The sequence below is a fragment of the Urocitellus parryii genome, unplaced genomic scaffold (assembly GCF_045843805.1).
Source record: "Urocitellus parryii isolate mUroPar1 unplaced genomic scaffold, mUroPar1.hap1 Scaffold_321, whole genome shotgun sequence".
Classification (NCBI taxonomy): domain Eukaryota; kingdom Metazoa; phylum Chordata; class Mammalia; order Rodentia; family Sciuridae; genus Urocitellus; species Urocitellus parryii.
The window spans coordinates 162,644-178,989 of NW_027552943.1; the positions used below are offsets into that span (position 1 = coordinate 162,644).

At 46.0% G+C, this 16,346-nt stretch overlaps 2 protein-coding genes across 3 annotated transcripts in view; both read left to right on the top strand.

Moving 5' to 3' along the window:
• Positions 1-2,111, top strand: part of Thrap3 (thyroid hormone receptor associated protein 3) — a 54,306-nt gene extending 52,195 nt beyond the window's left edge. For both annotated transcript variants that reach the window (XM_026393377.2, XM_026393376.2), the window contains one exon: positions 538-2,111. In XM_026393377.2, coding sequence (XP_026249162.1) covers positions 538-759 — 222 coding nt within the window. In that variant the 3' untranslated portion in view covers positions 760-2,111. The remainder of the gene's footprint in view (positions 1-537) is intronic.
• Positions 2,112-3,503: 1,392 nt separating this feature from the next.
• Sh3d21 (SH3 domain containing 21) lies at positions 3,504-16,139 on the top strand. The gene is made up of 16 exons (XM_026393433.2): positions 3,504-3,574; positions 3,764-3,921; positions 4,003-4,066; positions 4,281-4,399; positions 4,612-4,702; positions 4,857-4,912; positions 5,002-5,047; positions 5,180-5,280; positions 5,397-5,483; positions 5,696-5,738; positions 14,279-14,372; positions 14,465-14,517; positions 14,649-14,743; positions 14,901-15,769; positions 15,848-15,911; positions 15,981-16,139. Exons 1-16 carry the CDS (start codon positions 3,571-3,573, stop codon positions 16,050-16,052), a joined length of 2,016 nt encoding a protein of 671 aa, XP_026249218.2. The 5' UTR covers positions 3,504-3,570; the 3' UTR covers positions 16,053-16,139.
• The last annotated feature ends 207 nt before the right edge of the window (positions 16,140-16,346 follow it).

The window sequence follows — 16,346 nt, forward strand, 5'->3', positions numbered from 1 at the left end:
AACCCAGTGCCTCACATGTGCTAGGCAAGTGCTCTGCCACTGAGCTACAGCCTCAGCCCTCAGAATGTTTTATTTGTCAACCAGTCAAGCCCAGGGCCTTGCTCATGCTAAGTGCTTCCTTTCTTAGCTAACAACTAGTTCTGACAACATTTCACATTTTGGTATAATTGACTTTCTCAGACTCAATCTTTTAGAGATGGTGTATTACGTAACTCTACATAATAGAGTTACAGTTCTAAGCCTGTTGTCTCATTGCATAGTGGAGGTGTGATAGTGATAGGGTAGATGGATGTGAGGATTAAGTAACGCATGTCAGCATCTTCAGTGCTTGATGAAGGTTTTGTCATGGTCATCGTCATTATAGTGTTCAAACTGTCTCAGAATTCCTAAGGCACCCCACTAGCATTCTCTTGGATCTGAAGAAGTGACATTTTTGGAGCAGTGGGTCAGGGAGAAAAGGATGAAAAGACTGGGCTTGTATTGGGTGGGTGCAGAGGCAAGAGCTCTGGTGCTGATGGCAGTTCTCTTTTCTTTCAGCATGATGACCGTGAAGGTGAAGGCAGTGACAAGTGGGTGAGCCGGGGCCGGGGCCGAGGAGCCTTCCCCCGGGGTCGGGGCAGATTCATGTTCCGGAAATCCAGTACCAGCCCCAAATGGGCCCATGACAAGTTCAGTGGGGAGGAAGGGGAAATTGAAGATGATGAGAGTGGGACAGAGAACCGAGAAGAAAAGGACAATTTACAGCCCACAACTGAGTAGGGGCCACTTCTGACAGGAGCCCTTGCCCAGGGGAGAGAGGCGCTGGGAAGAGGGCTGGTGAGGAGCTAGATAGAGGAGCCGTGAAGATTCTGAAAATCCCACCCCACCTCACCAGCCATGAAGAATCCTCCTACAGCAGAAAGTATCCCTGGCGCAGCGTCCCACTGGTCAGAGGAGGCCTCCAGAGCCCTGGGGTCAGGCCCAGCTCTGGAGCAGAACACAACACATTGGGCTCTAGCTGTGTTTCATTTGTTGTTGGTGTGTAGGGTGGGGCTGGGGTCGGGAGGGAGAGCAATGCTTGGATTTTGGTTTGTTCCCTATTAGAAACCCAACAGTTTTGTTCTTAATTCAATTTCATTTGGAGCTGAGAGGACTAATTTGATGATTTGCAGTCTCTTCTCCCTCGTCCTGATTTTGAAAGTCTTTTCTTTCTTTCTTTCTTTTTTTTTTTTTTTTTTAGGCATATGTAGTAATATTAGCAGAAAGATTTCATTTGGGCAACTTTTGATTCTTAAAAAGAGAAAACAAAGCATGTGAATAAACATTGAAGTGTTCACCTCAGTTTGGGACCAAACTGCTTGGATCTTTGTAAAAACCTGTTTTGTATGTCAAGGAGGAGTTTAAGGCCTTTCTGATCACCTTGTGTTCCCCTTTTCTGCGCAGCCATGTATCACATGGAGTTGCTTCTAAACCACTCCCCATGCTCCCTTGCTCCTATATTTTCTGATTTCTTCTGAGCTGGGCTGGGCTTCCCATTTCCACCAGCAGCTCCAGTATTCCAAACTTTCTAGTCCTGCTGGTCCTCAGCAACGGGTGGAAACTGGAGGGCAGTTTCTGGTCTGTTTTCTAAGAAACTTCTGAATTCTATTATCTTTACAAATATAAGATGAGAAAATAATTTTTTCAATATTTTTTATTAATCTTTTTATAAAATGAAAAGAAACTCCTATGATCGATTAAGGAAGGTGGTTATGGCTGGGTGGTTTGTGGGGTTGTGTGTTTTTTGGTTTTTTTTTTTTTTTTTCCTTTTTTTAATCTTAAGCTTTAAGTTGACACATTCTCAGATATTTGGGGGGAAAACATCCTCTTAAAATGGGTCCTTGTTCTTGCCTTCTGGGGAGGCGGTCCTGAGCAGGTGAATCATATGGCATTTGTGCATATGTTATATGCGGACTGCACCTCCTCTTCCCCCCAACCTTTGCCTCTTGGGTTGTTGTGCTACTTTCTCCTTACTTTGCTACATTTCTATGGTTAAGTTGGTTTTACTTGAATGATTCATGTTTAGGGGAAAAAGAAAAAACACCCTTAAAATTTGTTTCAACTCCTCCTGCAAATAAAAACAATAAATGAAGTGGCAGATGTGCATGGACTGTGTTCATTGTTGCCTGTGTGTGTGTGTGTTCCTGGGGGTGGTAGATAACCTCCCACAATAGTTTCAGTAAACCTGAAAGAAAAAAGAAGCTTGTGGGGGTTGGACCCAGATTGTGACTCAGCCCCTTCCCTTTCCGGGACTCTGACATTTCTCCACCCAGTAGTAACTCCATATTCCCATCCCAGTGGTTTTGCTTCATCCTGTGCCTTGGACACCTGAAGAATCAGATTTTTTCCCCCCATTATAGTGTTGAAAGGAAATCAGATGTTGAATATCCAAAGCCCTTTCCTCCTGCAGATCCTACCAGTGGCTTACCTTAACCTGCCCCAGGAATTGTTCCTGCAGGGAGTTATAGGACCTGTTAATTACTGTCTCCTGGGTTATCACCTTCTTGCCAGAATCTCCGCTGTCTGGCCCATCCCCCACCCGTTTGCCTCTCACCTTTTGGCCCACGGGTCACGTTCCTGGGATGAGGAGAGGAAGGGGCAATGCAGGGTCGGGCAGGAGAACAAAGAAAATCTAAAATGTATAACAGGAGCAGGACACTCACTCACTTGGTTACCAACTCTGGGTCCCCTTCTTCCTCCTGAAGGAGTCAGTTTCTATCCTTTAAAGCTTGATTTCTACGTTCCCCGCGGCGTTTCTCTGGTGTTCGATTTTTATATCTGGGGAAACCGATGTGTCACGAGCAAGGACTTATGTTTCCTCGGTGGGGCAGAATTCAAGGGCTGGGTTAACAACTCGGCCTTCTCACGGTGCAGGAAGATGACCTGAAAGCCTAATTCACAAGGGGCTGGTTCATTCGGCTCTGGGCTTGATCGTATGCTTAATAAAAGATGTTCTTGACTTCCTCAAGGGAGTATCTGGAGTTGTTTTCGAAACCCAAATAGAGCCCGAAGCATGGGATCTTCGGTTCTCCTTCCATAGGGGGTGGCGGGGAAGAGTGCACCTTGCAGGAAGGCGGAGGTTTGAAATAGGCGAGCAATAAATAGGCTTTCCGGACTGGAGCAGCCTCTCCTCCATCCAGGGTCCGGTTTCGAGCGGTCGCTTTCCGCTGGCGGGCTCCACCCTGGGCATGTGCCTCTCCCCACCTTTTGCCCTGCAGCTAAAAGCTTGGGAGCCAGTAGAGGTTGGCCCTGAGAAGGCTGTGTAAATGCTGGGTGGGAGCTTCCCGGTCAAAGCTAGGAGAAGGACTAGAATTCGCGTGGCCGGGAAAGAGCGGGAGGAGCTGTGACCCATCAGCAGTCTAGAGACCCTGGAGTCCTTACAGGGTAGGGGCCGAACCAGCTGAGCCAGGCCGCCCCCTCCCACGCCCACTCTGCATCTGGAGCCCGACCTACGGCTCGCGTCTCCGCCTCCAAGGCTCCAGTCTCGCAGCCCGTCCCACTCTGCCAGTACTCGCCTGCGGGACGGGCTAGGCTCTGGGAGCCCTGGAAGCCATGGGTATGTGCGGAGGGTTTGGGTGGCCTTCTGTACAACCTAAGGGGGGCGTTGCACGCCTACATCACCCCCATTCTCCCGCTTGACCTCTACCCCGAGCCTTGGACTCGTTTGGGGGTGAGCCCGCCTGGGCCAGTTTATCTTCCATGAGGCTTTTCTGAGCCGCGCCCCGATCCGGTCCTGCATCTGCAGAGGTCCTGGTCCTGGCTGAATACCACGCGCAGAAGGAGGATGAGCTGAGTTTGGCCCCCGGGGACATCGTCCGGCAGGTGCGCGAGGGGCCAGGAAGGGGCTGGTTGCTGGGAGAGCTGAGGGGCCATTGTGGCCTCTTCCCCAAGCGCCTGGTGCAGGTGAGGCCGGGTCGGGAGCGGGCTGGGGCGGGGTTGTCGGTGTTTGCCGCTCGGGAGCTTAAAGCCAGCCCTCGTCCTCAGGAGATTCCAGTGGCTATGCGGGACGCCGGGGAGACCCGGAGACCGCGCTGCGCGCGCAGCCGAGGTGAGCTCCGGGCGGGTGGGCGCGAGCTGCAGGCGCAGCGTGGAGGCGGGCGTGGCTCTGGGAGGGGCCGTAGGGCCGATTAGTGGCCTGTGATTGGTTCCAAGGACAATGCTCCACCTGAGGGCGGGGCCAGAAGGTACTAAACGTTGCGCGTGTGATCCGTCCCCCAGCTCAGCTTACTGGGGCACCCTGCTCAAGCTAACCTCCGAACTAGGTCACCCCGCCAAATCTCGGGGCCCTCAAAGATGGTGCAAAGTGAACTTCAACTACAGCCCGGAGCAGGCAGACGAGCTGAAGCTGCAAGCTGGGGAGATTGTCGAAATGATAAAGGAGGTGAGGGAATGAGATAAGAGGGTTTGGGAGAGATGATGGGGCAAGAGTGAGGAAATTTGGGTGAAGTGAGGGTGAGGGCGATGGGAATGATGAGGGGCGCAGAGATGGAAAAGTAAGGGAGCAGGGGCAGGAGCAGGTCCTCCGGCTGAATGGAGGGTGTAAGATTTCTAGAGACACTTGGCAGAACCCCTGCATCCTCTCCCCCTCCCCAGATTGAGGACGGCTGGTGGCTGGGGAAGAAGAACGGGCAGCTGGGCGCCTTCCCATCCAACTTTGTGGAGTTGCTGGGCAATGGGCCCCCAAGTGAGATCTCGACCCTGTGATCAGATTGCAATCTCCAATGACCCTCCTGGTGGCATGAGCCTGTGATCCACACATCCTGACCCTATAACCCCTTTGGTCCCTTCCCCTGACCTAACTGAATTCTCACCCTCCTAACTTTATTGTCCCCCACCAGGCCTTGGCAACCCAGACATGTCTTCCATCAGCCCTGGATCCCAGCAGCCTCCCAAGGTAAATTTGCTCAGAATGTGCATAGAGGTGGTGGGTTCCTCTTGGAAGGGCAGGAGGCTCATCATTTTCTGCCCCTCTGACCCCACTAGCTGAACAGCCAGGCCTGTAACAGCTCTCCAGAATACCTGCAGACAGGTGAGCTCCCAGCCAGAGCCCCCCTCTCCAAGCCACTCTGACTTGGGGGAGGGGGAACCTCCTAGGCTGATGGAGGAGGGAGCTGCTGACTGAGGGGAGAGGGCTGACTACAGCGAACTGACCTTCCCTCAGTCTTTCATCCTGAGATCTGCAGGGTCCTGTTTGACTACCAACCTGAGGCCCCAGATGAATTGGCACTGCGAAAGGGGGACATGGTGAAAGTACTGAAGAAGGTGTGAGAGGAACGGGGAGGGGAGGTCTCAGGGAAGGGGACATTGAGACCCAGGACAGGATCCTGGGGGGCGGGGAGGTGGGTGCTCATCTTCCCGCCATGCTGTTTCTTTCTCAGAACACAGAGGATAAGGGCTGGTGGGAAGGAGAGTGTGAAGGCAGAAGAGGCGTTTTCCCAGACAACTTTGTCCTCCCACCACCCCCAGTGAGTACAGAGCTGGACATCCGGGTGGCAGGAGGCAAACTATTTTGACAAAGTTAGGGGTCATGGCACTCAGTGGACACAGAGGGGCATGAAGCTTCCTGAAAAACAGCTAAAGGGTGTGACACTTCCTGAGCCCAACTGGATGGTTACCCCAAATGAGAGTGGAATAGACTGGTGGGGCTCCTCTTTGATTCTGATGCTGTTCTGTCTAGATCAAGAAGCTGATCCCACGGACAGTGATCTCTCAGGAATCAGGTAGGTGCCTGAGGAGTCTGGGACTGGGGCATGTACTCTGGGACATCCATCAATCCAAATCCAGAGGCCCAGAAATTCAATTTGCAGTCTCCCAGTGATCCAGTGTACTCCAGAGGAACTTTCTCCCTGTAGGTCAAAGGTCTGGTAGGAATGTATGTGAGTCAATGTGTGGGTCAGTTTATTTATGTTAGTGTGTCAGTGTTTCTCTTTGAATCTTGAGAATGTGGTAATCACAGTCTCTAAGAATGGACCCTATATGTGTTTTGAGTCCATGAGACTCTGTTCATGAGTCTTTTAGGTGTGTCAGTGAATACCTCTGTGTGGATTTGTACGTGTGTAGGAGTGTGTCTTTTTGTCTTTGATACATGCCAAAAATAATACATAACATGTGTGTTATAAAACTTAATAATGAACACCCCACACACTAGCCCAGGCACTAAAATATTGCCAATAAGTTAGTGTGTTTCTTCTCCTTCCTATTCTACCATTTTTTCCCACCCCAGAGGTAACCACTATCTTGAATTTTATGTTTGTGATTCTCTTGTTTTTAAGGTTTCATAATAAGTAGTATGTCCAAAAGTAAATTTCTTTTTGCTTCTTTTTGAGCTTTATAAAAATGGTAGCATGGAGCTGGGGGTGCTGCTTAGTGGCAGAGTGCTTGCCTAGCACATGTAATACACTGGGTTCGAGCCTAAGCACTGCATTTTAAAAAATAAATAAAATAAAGGTATGCTGTCCATCTGCAACTACAAAAAAGTGTTTAAAAAATGGTAGCATATGTGTTTTTTGTTTTGTTTTGTTTGTTTGTTACTAGGGACTGAACCCAGGAGCGCTCTATCATTAAGCTACATCTTCAGCCTCCCTTTTTTTTTTTCCTAGCTGTTGATGGGCCTCCATTTTTATTCACTTAATTATATGTAGTGCTGAGAATCATCCCAGTGCCTCACAAATGCTAGACAAGTGCTCTGACACTGAGCACAACCCCAGCATTTTTTCTTTTTTTTTTTTTTTAATTTTTAGATAGGGTCTCACTCAGTTGTTTAGGGCCTCCCTAAATTGGTAAGGCTGGCCTTGAACTTGTGATCCTCCTTCTTCAGCCTCCCTAGTTTCTGGGATTATAGGCTTGTGCCATTGTGCCCAGTGACTTGGGTGTTTTCAATTAACATTGTTTCTAATATTCATCCATGTTGTGTGTAGATTGGCATTTTCTTTCTTTTTTTTTTAAATTTTTTTAGTTGTAGATGAGCACAATACCTTTATTTTATTTATTTATTTTTTTTATGTGGTGCTGGGGATTGAACTCGTGCCTCACGCATGCTACCATTGAGCCACAACACTGAGCCACAACTCCAGTCTAGATGTACATTTTCTATAATGTATAATATTCTTTGCAGGGAATTTACCACAGTTTATGTATCTGGTTTCCTGATGTTGGATGTTTTAGTTGTTTCTAGCTTTTTTTTTTTTTTTTTTTTTTGTGTGTGTGTGTGTGTGTGTGTGTGTGTTTGTGTGTGTGGTGCTAGGGATTGAGCCCAGAGCCTTGTGCATGGAGTCAGGCATTCCACCAACTGAGCTATATCTACCCAGCCCCTATTTCTAATTTTTTAAAAAACTATTACAAATGGTGCTGCCATGAATATTCTTTTGCCCATCTTATGGTTTACAGATAAGATAGTTTCTCTAAGGCTGGGTGTGGTGGTGCATGCCTTTAATTCCAGTGGCTTGGGAGGCTATGACAGGAGGATCTCAAGTTCAAAGCGAGCCTCAGCAATTTAGCAAGGCCCTGAGCAACTTGGTGAGGCCCTGTCTCTAAATAAAATATAAAAAAGAGCTGAGGATGTGGCTCAGTAGTTAAATGCCCCTGGGTTCAATCCCTGGTACCAAAAAAAAAAAAAAGTTTCTCTCAGGTATACTCCTAGGAATAAGATTGTTAGGGTTAGAGTTGTGGCTCGGCGGTAGAGTGCTTGCCTAGCATGTGTGAGGCCCTGGGTTGGATCCTCAGCACCACATAAAAATAAATAAAAAACATAAAGGTATTGTGTACAAATAAAAAATAAAATAAAAAAATAAAATAAATAAATAAATAAATAAAATAAATAATAAAATAAAATTAAAAAAGGGAGATTGTTAGATTTTATGGTAAGTAAAGGTTCAGCTTTTGAGGTGACTGGGATTGAATCCAGGGCCTCAAGCAAGTGCTCTGCCACTAAGCCACATCCCCAGGCCCTATGAATTTCAACTTTTATGAGATAAAACCAAATTAATTTTCAAAATAATTATATTCTTTAACACTCCACCATCAATCAGTATGAAAGATCCGGTGGATCTTCATCCTCTTCCACACTTTGGTGTTATAATATTTTATTATTTTTGTGAATCTGGTAAATCAAAGTAGCATCTCATTATGAACTGGATTTGCATTTCCTTGTTACACATTTAACAATGTGTAAGGGTTCTTTACATATTCTGAATATCAGTTATTTATGGTATATATATTGCCAGTGTTTTTATCTCAGTTTGTGGCTTGTCTTCATTTTCTACAAAATGTTTACGAACCTAATTCTTCATTATTGTTATTATTATGACGAGCAGTACTACTATTATCAATAGCAGCAGCAGCATTTGTGATGCTAGGGATTGAAACCAGGGCTTTGTGCATATAGACAACTGCTCTTCCACAGAACTATATCCCCAGCGCCCTCCCCCCATAAGTTCTTTTTTTTTTTTTTTTTTTTTTTGGTTGGACACAATATCTTTATTTATTTTTATGTGGTGCTGAGGATCGAACCCAGGGCCTTGCACATGCTAAGTGAGCACTCTACCGCTGAGCCACAACTCCAGCCTGACCCCCCCACAAGTTCTTAATGTTAATGTCGTCACACATATTAATCTTGCCAGGTAAGGGCACATGCCTGTAACTCCAGCAACTTGGGAGGCTGAGGCAGGAGATTTGCAAGTTTGAGGTCAGCCTTGACCATTTATGAGACCTCAACAACTTAGCAAGACCCTGCCTCAAAATAAAAATAAAAAAGAGCCGATGTAGCCCAGTGGTAAACTGCCCCCTGAGATAAATCTCCAGATTCCCAGTATAAAAAAGAAAATCCTTCCCTGGGCTGGAGATACAGCTCAGTACTATAGGGCTTGCCCAGCATGGGTGAAACCTTGGTTTCAAACCCAGTCCCAGACAAAAAGAAAAAGTAGATCCATCCCTATTCTAAGATGAAAAATCCATCTGCCTTTTCTTAAACTTTTTAAGTATTGCTCTTTATATTTAAGTGATTTTATCCATGTAGCATTGATTTGAGTGATCCAATTTTACTTTTACCTATATGGCCAATCAGTTGTTCTAGCATTTATTGTTTTTTGCATGTGAATAGCTTGCCGTTTTTATAAGGTTTATTCCTGTATACTCCTATGTACTCTTGAGATTTTATTGTTATCTTTTATTTTATTTTATTTTATTTCTTTTTAAATAGAGAGGTTAGAGAGAGAGAGAGACAGAGAGAGACAGAGAATTTTTAATATTTATTTTTTAGTTTTCGGCTGACACAACATCTTTGTTTGTATGTGGTGCTGAGAATCGAACCTGGGCCGCACGCATGCCAGGCGAGCTCGCTACCACTTGAGCCACATCCCCAGCCCATATTGTTATCTTTTAAAAAGCTAGATATTCTTCTCTTTATTGCAGGAATATAGAAAGGCATTGATGTTTGGTTTGATTTGGTACTGGGAATTGAGCCCAAGAGCACTTTACCCCAGCCCTTTTTATTTTTTTGAAACAGGGTCTCTCTAAGTTTCTGAGGGTCTTGCAAAGTTGCTGAGGCTGTCCTCAAACTTGCAATCCTCCTGCCTCAGCCTCCTGAGTAGCTATACCTGGCTGGCTTGATTTTTGTATATTGACTTTATAACCAGCCATGATGCTGAACTCTGATTTCCAATAATTTATCTGTAGATTCCCCACACCCCAGGGCTAGGGATGGAACTGGGGTGCTTTACCTACTGTATATCTCCAGCCATTTTTTATTTTGAGATAGGGTCTCTCCAAATTGCCAAGGCTGGCCTTGAACTTGAGGTCCTTCTGCCTTAGTCCCCTGAGCTTCTGGGATTACTGGCATACGCCACCACACCCAGCCTTACATACAATTTTTTTATTAAGAATGGATTTGAGGGGCTTGGGTTAGGGCTCAGTGGTAGAGCACTTGCCTAGCACATGCAAGGTGCTGGGTTCGATCCTCAGCACTGCATAAAAATAAATAAAAATAAAACAAAGGTATTGTGTCCAACTGCAACTAAAAAAAAATTATAATAAAAAAATGAATATTGGAAAAGAAAAAGGGTGTTGAGGTCTGAGGATGCAGCTCAATGGTAGAGAATTTGCCCAGCATGTGTGACACCCTGGATTATAACCCTAGCACTGGGAAGGAAAAATGGATGTTGAATTTTCCCAAATTATTTACTGATTTTTGAAAAATTATTATGTGTGATTTCTCCTATAATCTTTCAGTGGTCAATGGTGGTGAATGACATTTGTAAAATTTTTATATTTTTTATTTTATTTATTTATTTGGTAGTGGAATTAAACCCAGGGGCACTTAACGACTGAGCTGTATCATCCCCTTGTAAAATTACTGAGGTTGGCTTTGAACTTGCAATTCTCCTGCCTTAGCCTCCCAAACCACTGGGATTACAGGTGTGTGCTACCAGTAGTGCCTGGCAACAGAATCCCCTTGCATTCTTAGAATAAATCCAATTTAGTAATGGTTTCTTTTTCTTTTTCTTTTTTATTTGTTTTAACAAGTCATGGTTTCTTATCTTTTCATATACCGTTGAAATACTTTCTCAATTTTTCTTAAGATCATAGTATTTAGGCCAGTCATAGATGGTGGTACAGACCTATAATCCCAGTGACTTGGGAGGCTGAGGCAGGAGGATTGCAAGTTCAAGATCAGCCTCAGTAACTTAGGCCCTAAGCAATTTAGCAAGACCCTGTCTCAAAAAAATAAAATAAAATAAAATAAAACAAAAAATGCTGAGAATTTGGCTCAGTGGTTAAGCTCCTCTGGATTCAATCTCCAGTATAAAAAAGAAAAAAATATTTTTGTATTTACTTTCACTGTCCTCAACTGATTATCAACAATTGTATTAGACCCATGAATGAGCTAAGTAAGGAGTACACATTTTGTTTTTATGGTGCTGAGGATCAAACCCAGGGTCTCACAGATTAGGCAGGCACTCTACCACCAAGCTGCACCCTGATTTTGCTTTAGTTTTCTGGTAGATCATATAAGAGAGGAATCTTTCCTTAAAAGGTGATAAAACTGGGGCTGGGGATGTGGCTCAAGCGGTAGCGCGCTCGCCTGGCATGCGTGCGGCCCGGGTTCGATCCTCAGCACCACATACAAACAAAGATGTTGTGTCCGCCGAGAACTAACAAATAAATATTAAAAAATTCTCTGTCTCTCCTCTCTCACTCTCTCTTTAAAAAAAAAAAAACATTATGGGAAGATTTTAAATTATTTCTTAAATTTCTTTAAAAGTTTTAGAATAGGCAGGCAAAAAATTCTTGAGTTAGTTTGGCAATCAGCTTTTTTTAATTTTTTTTTTTAGTTGTATTTTTTTTTTTTTTTTTTTTTAGTTGTAGATGGGCACAATACCTTTATTTTATTTGTTTATTTTTATGTGGTGCCAGGGATTGAACCCAGGGGCTCCTGCATGCTAGGACCCTCAGGGTTTTTTTTTTTTTAGTGATATTAGGAATTGAACCAAGAGATGCTTTACTACTAAGATACAGCCCCAGTCCTTTTAATTTCTTATTTTGGGACAAGGTCTCACTAATTAGGTAAGGCTTATCTTCAACTTGATCCTCCTGTCATAGCCTTCTGCATAGTTGGAATTATAGGCATGTGTCCAGATCTTAAAGTCAGTTTTAAAAAGTTGTGTTCATAAAATTATCCATTTAATCTGAGTTTTCCAATTATTTGTGTGAAGTTGCTTATAATATTCTTTAATAAAATCTTTTAATCTCAGTGACAAAGTGACAATCTGCAGGTACAGCCTTTTTTGCAAGTTTGTGTTTGTGTAAGTGTTGCACACCAACCAATTGGGTCAGTAGGGCACCCTCCTTTTTTCATTTCTTTCTTTTTTTTTTTTTTTTTTTTTTTTAGAGAGAGAGTGAGAGAGGAGAGAGAGAGAGAGAGAGAGAGAGAGAATTTTAATATTTATTTTTTAGTTCTCGGAGGACACAACATCTTTGTTGGTATGTGGTGCTGAGGATCGAACCCGGGCCGCACGCATGCCAGGCGAGCGCGCTACCGCTTGAGCCACATCCCCAGCCCTCCTTTTTTCATTTCTAATAATGTAGTTCTTTTTTTCTTTTTCTTTCTTTCTTTCTTTCTTTTTTTTTTTTTTGGGGGGGGTGCTGGAGATTGAACTCAGGGGCACTTGAACACTGAGCCACATCCCCAGCCCTGTTTTGTATTTTATTTAGAGACAAGGTCACCTAGTTGCTTATTGCCTCACAGTTACTCAGGCTGGCTTTGAACTCTTGATCCTCCTGCCTCAGGCTCCTGAGCCACTGGGATTTACAGGCATGTGCCATCACGCCTGGCTTCTATTATACCTTTTTAAAAATAATGTGAAGTGCTGGGGCTTTAGTGCAGTCGCAGAGTCCTTGCCTAGCATGTGTGAGGCACTGGATTAGATCCTTAGCGCCATAAAAAATAAATTAAAAAAGCATCCTGTCCATCTATAACTACAAAAAAAGAGATTAAAAAATAATAATAATTATGAAGCTGCTGGGTGTGGTGGCAGGCACATGCCTGTAATCCCAGTGACTCTGCAGGCTAAGGCAAGAGGATTGCAAGTTTGAGGTCAGTCTCAGCAATTTAGTGAGACCCTGTCTCAAAATAAAAAGTAAAATAGCTGTGGATGGAGCTCAGTGGTAAAGTGCCCTTGGGTTCAATCCCTAAAACCAAAAATAAATAGTTGTGAAGCTGAGTGTAGTGGCACATGCTTATAATCCCAATGACATGGGAGGCAGAGGTAGGAGGATCACAAGTCCAAGACTAGTCTCCATGTCTTAGGGAGAGCTTGTCTGAAAATTAAAAAGGGCTGGGTATGGTGGCACAGGCCTATAATCTCAGCTGTAAGGGAGGCTGAGGCTGGAGGACTGCGATTGAAACCCTGCCTCAGCAACTGAGTGAGGCCCTAAGCAATTTAATGAGACCCTGTTTCAAATAAAAACTGAAAAGGGTTGGGGATGTGGCTCAGTGGTTAAACACTCTGGGTTCAATCCCTGGTACCAATAAATAAATAAATAAATAAATAAATAAAATTATAATATTAAAAATTAAAAGGGCTTATACAACCAGAGATATGAAAAAATGTGCTCTATAGGTGTATTATGGATTGTCATGCTTTCTGCTGTCATATATAACAAATTAGAATTAAAAAATTAAAATTTGGAAAAAAAATTGAAAAGGGCTACTGCTGTGGTTCAGTGACAGAATGCCCTTGGGTTGGATCCTTAATGTGTTTAAAAAAAGAAAATTGTGAGGCAGGCTCAGTGGTGCATGCCTATAGTCTAGTACAGCTCCTTAGGAGGCTAAAGTGGGAAGATTACCTGAGCCCACCAGGAGTTTGAGGCCTGCCTGGGCAACATAGTGAGCACCATCTCAAAAAAAAGAACAGGAAAATGTATGTCCCTTTGCTTGTTGTTGGTCAATAACAATAACTCTCGAATGTGAAATATTTTACTTCTACTTCTTAATGTCTGTTTCCCCAGTAGACCCCAAGCCCATTCTAGCTATGGTGGGAGGAGCCTCATGGTGGGCAGGGGATGGAGGCTGAGTCATGGGCCAGGTGCCCTTGGGAGTGACTAACCACCAAGTAGTAAGGAGTAATCAGACTCAGGATGTTTTGTTTTTCTGTGGGGCTGGGGACTGAACCCAAGGCTCTGTACCAGTGAAGCAAGTGCTCCACCACTGAGCTCCACCCCAGCCCTCCGGATGTATTTTGATGGTGGAGCAGACAGGATCTGCTGAGGGTTTGGATGTGCAGCATAAAGAAGGAAAAGGAGTCAAGGATGACTTTTCATTTCCTCGTGAGCAAGTGGGTAAATGGGTAAAACAGTGGACACTGAGAAAGAAACAGATTTAGAGGTGGGAGGCAAGAGCTTGGTTTTGGATGTCAAGTGTGTGATGCCAGTGGCTCTTCGAATCGGATTTTTAAAAATTTATTTAAATTTATATTTATATATTGTTTATTTTATTTTTTGCAGTTCTGGGGATTGAACCCTTGGCCTCCCATATGCCAGGCAAGCACTCTACCAAGAAACTACCCTGCCCCCAAGTGGGAATATTGAGAGGGCAGTTGAACATGTGTCTGGAGCTCAGGGAGGAAGAAGGGGTTAGAGCGGTCACCTTCTTGAGAGTCAGATGGGACTCATCTGCCCACAGTCTCTGCACACAGCACAGACAGGGCCAGACTAGCATATGGATGGCAAGTCAATGAACACATGCTTCGCTGCTCTCTCCTCCCAGCTCTTAATAAGGAACCAAGAAAGTTGATGCCCAAAACATCCCTCTCTAATGTCAAGAAGCTGGTGACAGATCCGTCTGGGCCCAGCAAAGCCAAGTAAGGAACACGTGGGATTGGGGGAAGGAAAAAGGTACAGAGGGACTATTCCTCCCACCTGCATCCCAGGGCCTGATGGGGATATGTTCCAGGACATCTTGGACACCCACTGGCGATAGTCAGAAGCGCCCCTCCCGAGACTCAGGTAAGGGCTTCCTTCTTTCAGTGGAGGGGACACCTGGTGGACAGTGATAAGGGTGGCTGTACTGAGGTACAGAAATGGGGAGAGATCAGGGCTCAGAGTAGCCTTGGGTCTCTGAGATTTTGCTCTGATAGGTTCCAAGGACAGCTTCCTCAGTGGGGGTCCTGGGCAACCTGGCAGAAAGCACTCCAAAACCCAGGCTTCCCGGCAGCGTCCCAAATCCAATCAGGTAAGGGGCTGGAGACATGGGAGAGTCTGGAGATACTGGGCAGAGCTGGGCCCCAGAGGTGTGGTGTGCAAGAGTGAAGGATCCTGGACAAAGGGGAACCAGACTCAACCCTTCACAGCATCCAGCCTTTGGCTGAGATCTCACCCCATCACCACAGGAGGAAGAGCCCCGCCCGGCAAAGCCCCTCTCTGTGAATAGGACCTCTGCTCTAGAGAAGACTGCCACCCCAGAGAAGATCCAGCCTCCACATAAGCCCACCAGCCCGGAGAAGATCCTAGCTCCTGACAAAGTCCCCATTCCAGAGAAGACCCTGACTCTGGAGAATAAGGCCCCCAACCCAGAGAAGATCCTGGCTTCCAAAAAGGTCCGCATTCCAAAGAAGACCCGGACTCTGGACAAGGTTTCCACTCCAGAAAAGGTCTTTTCTGTGGATGAGGCCTGTGCCCTAGAAAAGAGCTTGACCCTAGAGCAGGTGTGTTCTGCAGAAGTCTCCCCTGGAGATAATACTAAATTCCAGCACTTCTCTCCCCCGGAGAGTTTGCAGAGGGCGAAATCCCTTGTGTCCACAGAGGCTCAATCCCAAGAGGAGGCTATCATGCCAGAGAAGTACCCCCTGCAGCCTGACTCCTCAGAGAGTTGCCTTTGTATGATGAAATATGGGGATAGCTCCCCACTCCAGGATGCGTCCAAGTCTATGCCTGCCATTACGAAGCCCCAGACCCTGGAGAAGGCCAAAACCTTCCTGAAGGAGGCACCTGCGAAAGAAGAGCCTACCCCAAAAGAGGAGGAGATGCCGCTGACAGAAGAGGTGGCTCCCAAAGAGCAGGTGCTCTTTAAAGGGATAGACCCTGACCCCCAAGCCCCACACACTGTAGAGCCAACTCCAGACCAAGAGACTCCCAACCCCCATTTCCTAGTAAGGCAAAACTCTTCCGAAAGCAAGAATGATGAAGTGGATGTAAAGACTCTAAAGGATGAGATGGGGTCTCTAAGGGAGCTGCTGGGGCTGCTGGAGCTGCAGCTGGAGTAAGTGGACAGGGGCTGGGCGGTGTGGGGAGGAAGGGAAGGGTCTGAGGACCCCTCACCTGATCCTCCTGTACACAGAGGGAAGATTACTGACATCTGGGAGGAGCTCAAGAGCGAGAGGGAGAAGCGCCGGTTGCTAGAGGTGAGTGGGGTGCAGACCCCCACGGGAGGGTGGTGATCGCTGCCGGCCCTGACTCCCTCTCCCCTCTAGGTTCAGCTGATGCAGAGCAGACCGAAGTCGCCGAAGCAGGGCTTCAAACATGCGCAGACGCAGACGCACTGAGGTTGGGCCTGAGAGGCGCCACGGCAGGACCTGGGGGGACATCTGGCTTGGGCCAGCCCGCCCTTGTATACAGTTTTTAAAAACTCAAGAAAGTAAACAGCCCCAGACACGCCACGCTGATCCTGCCTGATTTGTGTGGGGGCGGGGCCTCTGTGGTGGGCGGAGTCTTTCGGCTCTCGCCGCCCTCCGCATTCCTGGCGGTCTCTCCCGGGCACATCTGGCCAACATGTGGCTCCCATTACGTTTCCAAGGCCTGAGCGCAGTTATTTTTATCCACCGGATGGTGGGGGGTGG